The sequence below is a fragment of the Trypanosoma conorhini genome (assembly GCF_003719485.1).
Source record: "Trypanosoma conorhini strain 025E chromosome Unknown Tco_14.4_contig_00661, whole genome shotgun sequence".
NCBI classification, from domain to species: domain Eukaryota; phylum Euglenozoa; class Kinetoplastea; order Trypanosomatida; family Trypanosomatidae; genus Trypanosoma; species Trypanosoma conorhini.
In genome coordinates, this window is record NW_021704753.1 from 1 (window position 1) to 9,569 (window position 9,569).

The 9,569-nt window shown below is 52.6% G+C and overlaps 6 protein-coding genes across 6 annotated transcripts, besides 8 other annotated features; all 6 read right to left on the reverse strand.

Moving 5' to 3' along the window:
- The first annotated feature begins 353 nt into the window (after positions 1-353).
- Positions 354-406: a microsatellite.
- A 156-nt stretch (positions 407-562) lies between these two features.
- Positions 563-589: a microsatellite.
- A 467-nt stretch (positions 590-1,056) lies between these two features.
- Tco025E_07906 (putative protein kinase, putative,mitogen-activated protein kinase) lies at positions 1,057-2,439 on the reverse strand (the record flags this gene model as incomplete). The annotated part of the gene is made up of 1 exon (XM_029374765.1): positions 1,057-2,439. The coding sequence occupies one exon, from the start codon at positions 2,437-2,439 to the stop codon at positions 1,057-1,059; it is 1,383 nt and encodes a 460-aa protein (XP_029225105.1).
- A 41-nt stretch (positions 2,440-2,480) lies between these two features.
- Positions 2,481-2,527: a microsatellite.
- Positions 2,528-3,098: 571 nt separating this feature from the next.
- Tco025E_07907 (Protein C21orf2) lies at positions 3,099-3,932 on the reverse strand (the record flags this gene model as incomplete). The annotated part of the gene is made up of 1 exon (XM_029374766.1): positions 3,099-3,932. One exon carries the CDS (start codon positions 3,930-3,932, stop codon positions 3,099-3,101), a length of 834 nt encoding a protein of 277 aa, XP_029225106.1.
- A 395-nt stretch (positions 3,933-4,327) lies between these two features.
- Positions 4,328-4,789, reverse strand: Tco025E_07908 (RNA editing complex protein MP18; the record flags this gene model as incomplete). The annotated part of the gene is made up of 1 exon (XM_029374767.1): positions 4,328-4,789. One exon carries the CDS (start codon positions 4,787-4,789, stop codon positions 4,328-4,330), a length of 462 nt encoding a protein of 153 aa, XP_029225107.1.
- A 40-nt stretch (positions 4,790-4,829) lies between these two features.
- Positions 4,830-4,875: a microsatellite.
- A 331-nt stretch (positions 4,876-5,206) lies between these two features.
- Tco025E_07909 (putative MP24) lies at positions 5,207-5,854 on the reverse strand (the record flags this gene model as incomplete). The annotated part of the gene is made up of 1 exon (XM_029374768.1): positions 5,207-5,854. The coding sequence occupies one exon, from the start codon at positions 5,852-5,854 to the stop codon at positions 5,207-5,209; it is 648 nt and encodes a 215-aa protein (XP_029225108.1).
- A 37-nt stretch (positions 5,855-5,891) lies between these two features.
- Positions 5,892-5,948: a sequence feature (A-rich).
- Positions 5,949-6,055: 107 nt separating this feature from the next.
- Positions 6,056-7,237, reverse strand: Tco025E_07910 (putative ATP-dependent DEAD/H RNA helicase; the record flags this gene model as incomplete). The annotated part of the gene is made up of 1 exon (XM_029374769.1): positions 6,056-7,237. The coding sequence occupies one exon, from the start codon at positions 7,235-7,237 to the stop codon at positions 6,056-6,058; it is 1,182 nt and encodes a 393-aa protein (XP_029225109.1).
- Positions 7,238-7,368: 131 nt separating this feature from the next.
- Positions 7,369-7,401: a microsatellite.
- Positions 7,402-7,601: 200 nt separating this feature from the next.
- Positions 7,602-7,646: a microsatellite.
- Positions 7,647-7,942: 296 nt separating this feature from the next.
- On the reverse strand, positions 7,943-9,103 carry Tco025E_07911 (putative solute carrier family 35 member F6-like; the record flags this gene model as incomplete). The annotated part of the gene is made up of 1 exon (XM_029374770.1): positions 7,943-9,103. The coding sequence occupies one exon, from the start codon at positions 9,101-9,103 to the stop codon at positions 7,943-7,945; it is 1,161 nt and encodes a 386-aa protein (XP_029225110.1).
- Positions 9,104-9,539: 436 nt separating this feature from the next.
- Positions 9,540-9,558: a microsatellite.
- The last annotated feature ends 11 nt before the right edge of the window (positions 9,559-9,569 follow it).

Here is a 9,569-nt window from a genome sequence, read left to right on the forward strand (position 1 = left end):
TTGAATGATTCCTCTTTTTCATTTCTAATTCTTTCACTCCTTCTATTTTACTTCATCTCTCCACCTTCGGTTCCTCTTTTGTGCTGGGTGTGTGTGCGCGCGTGCCCGAGGGAGGAGAAGGTGCCGCTGATTGTTCTGTTTACCGCATCCCTTCCGTTCACGCCACTTCTGTGCCTTCCAGGCCTACTTACACGCACTGCACCCCCCGCCCCCCCGCATCTGCCGTGTTACGCACGCCTATTACCATCACGTCACGCCCAGCACCGAAAAAACGAACTCAACCCTCATTCACCCGTTACCGCCTTCAGCCAACTGATGCACTGAAAATTTTATTTCTCTGTTTGCAACTATTCATATGCATATATACACACACATACATACATATATGTATATATATATATATATACTTAGGAAGAGAGGCAGAGAGAGGCACTCCCAGAGGATGACCCAACTACAAGATTACATCCCCCACACCTGCTCGTTCATCTCCTCTCGTCGAACAATTCAGACAGGCACACAGGGCAGAAAGAAGAAAAGCACACCGAGAAAAAAAAGAGGGAGAGTGCGTGTGTGTGTGTGTGTGCCTGTGCAATGAAAGTTGGCAACGCTGCTAGCCCTGGTAGCGCCTCTCACGTCACACCGGCGAGGAAGAAACACATACGACAAAAAAAAAAACAGTGGAGATACGAGCCAAGAAAGTAACAAAAAAAAGGAAAAGGGGAAGAAAGTGAAAATAACAAGAACTCAAATAAAAAAAAAGGGCCTCTCGCGCCGTCCACAGACAAGACAAAAAAGGGATGGAGAATTCCGGAACGAGAAAAAACAAAACAGAAGGGTGGCAAGGCCAACAGTGGAAAAAGAAAAACTTGTGAAGTCGCAAGGAAGTACTTCTACCTAGACATACCTTCACGGCCGGCATGTTGTCATGTACTCCCCAGGTCCCTCTGCATCCTCTGAGGCATACACACCTAATTTTTCCCTCTTTTTTATTTCGTCTCAACGCTCCTTCTTCTTGTGTATATATAAATATATATAAACCGTTCAGTGTCTTATCGTCTACTTGTGCGCGGCGCGTGAGCCGTTGAGCCCATGACGCAAAACAACGGGCCGGGTATGATGCAACTGACGCGTTGGGTCCGACGTTCTACTCGCAAGAGAGGTTTGATTGGTGCCATTCGCCAGCGCCGTACGCGTGGCAGCCGAGGATTTTGGGCGAACAGCGACCGAGGAGGAGGAGGAGGTGTGTGTCGCGGTGCGCGTGCTTGCTGGATCACGGACCTTCTCCCGTTTTTCTTCCGCCACTGGGGCCGCAGCGGAGGAAGTCGGGTGAGCCCGTGTCTCCACGGCTTCTGCAACTTTTTTTGAAGTTGAGGCCGCAACGGCCTCTCGGCGTATCCTTCTTCTTGCGTTGGCAATCTCTTGGTAGAGACGCTCGCGGTACTCCTGCATCGTAAAACGTGTGTCGTCGGGAAGCGAGATGGTTACCGGTGCCGGTGCCGAGGGTTCGTCCTGCACCTTGTGAAAGTCGGCGACGTATGGGTGTTCGAGCGCCTGCTCCGCGGTGAGGCGCTCGTTGGGGTTAAAACGCATAAGTTTCTGCACCAAGTCAAGCGCGTCTGGTGAGGCCTTAGGCAGCAACTCCGCAAACGTGGTAACATTTGTGCGTCGAATATCCCGCATCATCATCGTCTCTGCAAACTGAGAGTTTGTCGACGCAATATCCTCTGGGGTCGGTTCGCCGAGCACGTTGATGATGAGCTCCAGCTGCTTTATTGTGGTTCGTCCAGGAAATATGGGTCTCCCTAGAATGAGTTCGGCAAGAATGCATCCCACAGCCCACATGTCCACTCCTTTTGTGTAGCGCGTCGAACCCAAAAGAATCTCTGGCGGCCGGTACCAACGGGTCATGATGTAATCCGTGAGGACAGGGCGAGCCACCTGCTCCTTCTCCAGTGAGAGGATGGAGCGCGCTAGTCCAAAGTCCGCTACCTTCATTGAGCAGTCACTATTGACCAAAAGATTCGATGGCTTCATGTCACGGTGAAGTAATTCCGCAGAATGAAGATACTTCAACGTTTTCAGTAGTTGATAAATAATAAACCGTTTGTGAACATCCTCCAGTATGTTGGCACGGATCACAACATGCAAGTCGGTTTCCATATACTCGAAAACAAGGTATATATCCCTATCGTTAGTCGCACGGTGTACATGCAGCAGTTTAATGATGTTCGGGTGCTTCAGGGCCTGTAGAAACATGATCTCTCGAAACGTACGCTGGGCGTCAGTTGCGTTTTGAAATGCATCATAAATTTTTTTTAAAGCAACTACTTGACGGGTGCGTCGATCAGAAGCACGCCAGACGATGCCGTACGCACCCTGTCCTAACTGCGCCTGGATCTCGTACTTACGGAGAATATGCGGCTCTATTTCAGACGACATTTTCTTCGCGTTCCTGTTGTTCTTGGTGTCCTCTGTCTCTTTTTCCCTTCCCTTTCCCTCTTTCCTTTTGCCTGTGCTTTTGCTTTTCTCGAGAAAGCTTCAAAACACTGCCGTTTTTTGTTGGATCACACACCGGGCCACACGCTCTGTCCCGCGCTGCCGCGAATCCCCCGCACGGCGCCTTGGGCCTCGTCCGCTTCTTGCGGCTGCTGCTCCCTCCACTCGCCGGGGTTCCCTCGTGGCTCTCCTCTCCGTCCACTTGTCCTCCTCCCTTGTGCCCCCTGCACCCCCCAGCAGAGACGCGGGTCCGCCCTCTTTTTCCTCTGAGCTTCACACGCCTTGAGTGGCGTCCTTTCGTCCTCTCTTTTCTTCCTTCGCCAGACACCGGCAGACACACACACAAAAAAAACCAAAGAAAAAAAAACGCACTACCCCTTTACTTCACAACTAAACCAACAAATCGGCCAGTAATACGCGGCTACAAAAAACAAAGTAACGAAAGGAAGGAAAAGAGCAAGTAGTGGTGGGTGGGTGAGAGGACGCACAGACAACGCAGCATTTACTTTGCGAGGAGGAGGGGGAAGGCGGGAAGAAACAATTACACGATAGCAGCAAAGCACAACAAAAAAAAAGAATAGCGCATTGACCCAAGCGTCGCGCTACTGTGAGCCACTTGGTTGATTCCTAGTGGCCTTTTCCTTCCGCTCTACCTCCTCTCGAAGTTCCTTCTGGAGCACCCCCAGTGACTCCAGCGTCAGTTCAGGTATGAGCGACACGATGGCGGTAAGAATTGCCTGTTGCGTTTGAAGCGTCATGCATGGACCGCCGCTGGGTGTGGGCCTGACACTCGATGCCCGAACGGTGTCGTCACCCCGGCTTCCGCCTTGCCGTGTCTCCTCCTTCTCCTTCGCTTTCCCATCTTTGCTGAGCCGCCCAACTACGCCCGCAGTGGGCCCTTTTTCAACCACCTTCGGCGCGGAGGAAGGACTAGACAGCTGCTGCGGACTGCTGTTCAGCTCCGCTTCAGTGATGCTCCCGTGTCTCAATATGCAATGTACCGCACTCTTCGAAAGCTTCCTCTTTGCTTCCTCTCGCTCCCTCTCAGTGACCTCAATGTCGTCTAGCTGCTTCAGGTGTGGGCAACACCGAATGACGAAACTGCGATAGTTGGGGCTCTTTGCGCACGGGTTATCCATGAGCCAGAGCGTGTGCAGTTTGGGAAGCCCCTTGATGTATTTCACCTCGGCAAGAGATTTGATGTAGTTCTTTCGCAGATACAACTCCCGCAGCGAGGTGCAGGTAGAAAAGGGACGCAGCGTAGTCAACTGATTGGCAGCCAAGGCGAGCACCTCAATGCCAGGAATCTTTTCAACAACAGAGACATCTGTCAATCCTTCGCCCCATAGATTGAGGTTCCGCACTTCCAACAGACTCTCCGCCTTGGTCCGTTCCAGAACCGTCTGCTCCCTCAAAACAACAGGTTGCGGCTGCATTGAGATCGCCCCAGCAGTGGGCCCTCTCTTACTGTGTGCTTATACGTGAATACACAACGCGTTTTTTTGCCCCTCTTTCTGTTCATTGGGGTAGAGCAAGAAACAAGGGACGGGAAAGAAATACATGCAAAAAAAAACAGGTGAAAAGGCATGCCGCTCTCCACATGTCGTCTTCCACGGCATCAATGGCTATGCCTAAAAGGACAGAGCACCACCAACCAGCATTTCTTCACAAACCGCCTCCCATAGCACCGTCCAAAACACACTGACACGCAAGCACCAAACATAACTGTCTCGTCCTTCTCATTCTTTTTTCCTTCGCCCCTGCCAAAGCCTCAGAATTATCTCTCTCTGTAAATAAGCTTCCCCAGGCACACACTGGCAGCCCAGTTAGGCTAAGTTGTTTTGCCGTTCGTACCGCTCTCGGTTTCCGCGGGAATTTCGTCAACGGTCGGATTCACGGACACCGGTGTGGTCCTCCGGTCGCCGTGAATAACAGCCACCTGACCATGAGGAGGCTGAACCTGGATGTAGGGAAAGTAGAAGTGCTTATTGCATGACGGCTCAAGCTGCGGGCTAAGTCGCAGGCGGCCATTGACACAGACAACGTTGCCTTCCTTAATCTTCTGCTTCACTTCCGCGGAGAAGAGTTCGCCAAAGCAGCGGATCGTGTGGTGATCCTTCTCCACCACGACCTCTTGTGTCGGATGCGTTGTGTCGATGCTTGTCGTTGTGAGGGTAAACTGGGTGACGGCGTCCTCGTAGACAAACCCATTCTGGATGTCGTGCACCACGCCAACCAACGTCACACTATTGACACTTTTGCACCGGCGTGCGGCTGTGCGCCGCAGCATCATGCGACAGCAAGTGCGAGAAAACATGTGTGTGATGCGGGAAAACAAAAAAAAAACAACAACAACAACCACAACCACGAAGCAAAAACGCAACGGTAGTCTTTTATTTTATTTTATATTTTTCACCCTCGGTTCTGTTTCTTGAGTGCTACTTCTTTTCCCCTCGCGCTTCGCCACACCGCGGCTTGGGAGGGGGTACTGCTGGTAGGATCCTTGGCGCCGTGCACACGGTGCGGCTCGCGGCAGGAGGAGGGGGCAAAAAACGACGGCAAAGAGGGCAGAAGAAGGCGAGGGAGAATCAGCGCAGGCAGGGCGCAATATCCACAGCACACAAGAAGAAAAAGACAAGCGCAAAAAAAGATAGGGTCGAGGTCGGCCCCGAACCATTTCATTCGCCCCCTCACGGAAACACAAAGAGCCTCAGTCGCCAAGAAAAGACAAACCGCTTCCCTCAAGAGACGGCGTTGGTAGCAGCATCAGCACCGGCACCTTGTGCAGCATCTTGCTCTGCGCATCGTAGCGCTCCTCCACCTGCAGCCTCCCGCTCAAGAGCACTCGCTTCCCTTCAAGCCGCTCGTTCACTTCCTCCACGTACTTCCCGCCTTTCAGCCCCTGCAGAGCCTCAGGGCTGCCTGGGCGCCACCGGGCCGCAAATGGGAGTCGCTCCTTGCCCTCCGCCACCTCGAGGATCAGCTGTAGGACCACATCGCCGTCAAGGTTGCCGCACACAACGCGCCGCACGATTCCCTCCAAGTGGGCGATCGACACCGTCGATGAGGATGCAGCTACACTCGCTCCCTCCGCACAGCGGGACGCAAAAAGAATCCGATCACGCGTCCTCTCATGCTCACCGTCGCCGCCGCCCACGCTGAATTCTGGGCGTGGCCCCATTGGGTCAGCCACAGAGTGCGGCGCGAAGGCGCCCGCCTCCGGCACCCCCGCAAGAGTGCGAGGAGGCGGCCCCAATAGACCGGATGCATATGCCACTTCAACGGCGTGCCGCAGTGTTATGGTGGCCTTCTCTAGTAGAGGACGGTTTGCACGCAACGACATGACTGGGCCATGCATTCCTCTCAAACGGCAGAGGCTCACAAACAACATGGGGGAAAGAGGAATGAAAAGAAAAGAAAAAAAATGAATAAAATAAGCTAAAAAACTAAAAAGTCCGCGGCGACGGAACCAGTTAGCCAACACCGCAAGGAGCAATGGTACACAGACACACATAAATGCACACGCGGAAAAAAAAACATCTTCGCAACTCCCACAAGCCTATTTCCATGCGCCCGTACACATGTAAATCCGTGTGCTCCCCCTCATCCTCTCATTCGGCTTAAAGGGAGTTTTGGGGGGAGGGCATTGTTGTGCAACAGCATGCAGCCCCGCCTTGTCTGAGCGTGGGTTACAGAGCTCCAGTGCCTGAAAACGTCTCTCTTGCCACCGTTTTTCTCTTTCCCAGCTGAACCTTGTCGCCGTCACCCTTACAAGACCCTCCACATTGCCAGCTCCATATCGCAAAGTGCGCCGCAGTGGTTTCCCCTCCATCTGCTTACAACCTATCCTTACAAATTCATCCCGCAGAACCCTCCAGTCCTCGAACGCCTCACGTTCCAACTCTATGCGAAGGAGATCTTGCAAAGTATTCAGCCGCCCAAAACGATCATCAACGAGGGCCTTGGGGCGCCTGATGGTGATACCCGTTTCAGTTTCCAAGGGGCAACACCCGCTCTTGCTGGGGAGAACTCCTTTGCCCAGTGAAGTTGAACTCCGCCCTGCGGAGGGTGCCAAGGTCGTCTTGGGCAAACGGGCCCCATCGTTAGGGACCACTGACGCAACGCTGGAAGCAGCAGCCTTGCTGCAAAGGTTGCTGCTGCTGTTCCATCGCCGTTTCCCAGCGTCCCCGTGCAGCTGCGTGTCGCCGCGCAAAGACAGCGACAAGGAAGCGCACATAGGGGGCCTGTGCGGCGAAGAGCAAAGAACGCTGTGCGGCCTCCCTACGTCTGTGACAGACGCACCTCCGACATGCGAGGAGACATTTTCACATTGCGCCGCACGCGTTTGCATTTCACCGGCTCGTACCGGATTCCACGACCATGTCAGGGGCGACCTAGCACGAGGAAATGCCACTGATCCCTTCTTGTACTGCGACACCTCCGTTGTATCAAGCTTCTGCGGGCGTGTCGTGGACTGTCGCCCGCACCGCGCCTCCCGTGCGGCCCGTCCGCCGCAGTCACTGTGCAAGGAAGAGCTATGAGGGCAATCCCAAGTTGTCGGGGCAGTTCCGCCTTCGTGCATGCTAGTGACCAGCGCAACGGAGGCCTTGTATCTCCAATAAAGAAACTTCCGCTCCTCATTCTCCACAATCTCAACCTCGCTGCGGCCCATGTCCTGCTCCAGTTCAACTACGAAAACCACATTTGCGCAAGGATATTGTGGCCCGTCTGCGTCACTCATCTGCCCTGTGAACGCGTCTCTGGCATTCCGCGGTACGCTGCTTCTGCCGCCGCTGTTGTTGTCGCAGGGTAAAGCAAAAACAAAAAAACAAAAAAACAGGTGAATGTGAGAGACGAGATCCGGCGATTGACATAAAAATAAAAAATAAAAATAAATAAAAAAAAGGAACAAGTGCAATCCACGCATCCCACTCTTAGGGCATTTCGCCCGCAAGCTGCGTGGTGCCGCCCACTTCGCTTGGCGACACCGTGGGAGGCGCTTTGCCACCTCTCAGTTGCGCCCCACAAGCACGCCCCCAAATAAGCGCGTCCGCAGAATGGCAAAACGCACTGCGAATACGGGAGAAAAGGAAAGAAGGCAAAAAACACACACACACACACATACGCACACACACACGCACGCACACACATCCTCGCACTAAAGGGAAATGCGACGTCGAACGCACAGAGAACAAGGGAGTAAAGAGCAACAACAAAAACAGGAAAGGAAATGGGGAACACTAACGGCAGGGTAAAAAAAAACGCCAAAGGAAATAAACACTCCAAACTGCATGTTATGTATTTACTTTCCCTGTACGCCTCCGTCGGAAGCACCGCAGCGGTGCTGCCTTTACACAAATCCAAACTTCAATTGCGCCCTGGCAGGACCCCGAACAGTTTGCGGGGGAAGCAGAACAGCCCCCTGCATGCCCTCGATGACAACCTACTATGCACCTTCGCCTTCAGCTTGCCCGCCACGCGTGCCTAGCACAACTGGGCAGCAGGAATGCCACCAGTGATCTGGAACGACATTTTGGAACAAAACATTCCCTGCAACAAGAAAACAAAATCCCGTCAGCTGTATAAAATTAAAGTGTTCATCAAAGATGCTGGGGATGGAAAGAGCCACCACCCATACCGTGATGTTACGCAGGGATCCCACCATGACGCAAGCGGCAGCCGAAAAGTATTTAATGATTGTCATTTGACATGCGTTGTAAAAGAAGCCCCCCAATATGTACAAGAGCATTGAGAGCAAGCAGTAACTACTTTGCCACATCTGATCAAACGCCAGGATAACGTCGTCAAATGGAACACGCACGTGCTCCATATTAAGTTGAGTGTCAGTGTCGATGGAACCAACAATGTTGTGTTGGAATGGGGAAGAGGGCAGAAGCTGCAAAACCGCCAAAAGCATAAGTGCCATCCCCACCCCATAGACTCCCTCTGTACCCACCATCTGGAGTGGGTGGACGCGGTACAACTTCACAAGACGTTCCTCACAAACACCTTGATAGGCATGTAGCACTTGCGCCAATACAATTAGCAAGTTGCCAAGAATAGGATTCCGATTTGCGTTACTCGCCCCTGTCGAGGAGTGACTTAAAACGGAGCTAAGGCCAACAAGCGTGAGTCCAACAGCCACGAAAGCCATCCCAACGCACTCCACGCGTGTAAACCGTCGTCCCAGCCAAATGCGTGACAACAATCCCACGAAGAGCACCACTGCACCACGCAACATTTGGTACACAGAGGCATACGTTAAAACCAGACCCGTGTTCTGCAAAATAGACGCAACAAAGTCTGCTCCTGCAGGAAGCATCCAGACGATAGGGTTGCACGGCAAAGCAACGTCCTTCCCCCTGACGATTGCTTGGCGGAGCACATATCGTTTCACCAGTAGCAGCACACCAAGCACTCCCAAGGAGAGGCTCTCTGATACAAACATGACTAGAGCCTGAACAAAAGGATGGGCAAAACCATATCTATAGTCCTGAAAACGATCGGTTGCCGTGAGTGAATCCGCCCACTTGATGCTGACCGTCTGCAGCGTTCCCCAAAGAATGTACGCTGTGCCAAGAAAAACAAGGATGGCTAGACGTGACATTCCCGGCAACCGTCTGAAAAAGCCACGAAAAAAGGGAGTAGAAAAGGGAGGGCACGAGTGAGTGTCGTCTCAATAGTTTCGGCGCACCGCCCCACGCCTCACCAGTTGCACGCAAACGCAGTTGGCCCAGAAAAGGGCAAAGGAATCAAAGCAATGCGGGCTTAAGAGACTGAAGAAAAAAAACACACACACACAAAGGCACCGAGTCAAAGAACATGATGTACGGAACTCCCACTTTTCAGCTTCTCGAGTAGCAGCAGACAGGGCAATGGAAGCCTCTCGTCGGTGGATGAATTCAGTCTAAGCCACCGGCGGCCATGAGCCACATCCGTGTGAGAGCAGTACCCAAACAAAGTACGAAACACGTAGAAAAAAGGGGGAAAAGAACCTTAAAAGCTCACTTGAAACAGAGACCACACGCCATCCAAGCTCCTACAAAAAAAAAAAAAGAAAAACTATAGAAAGA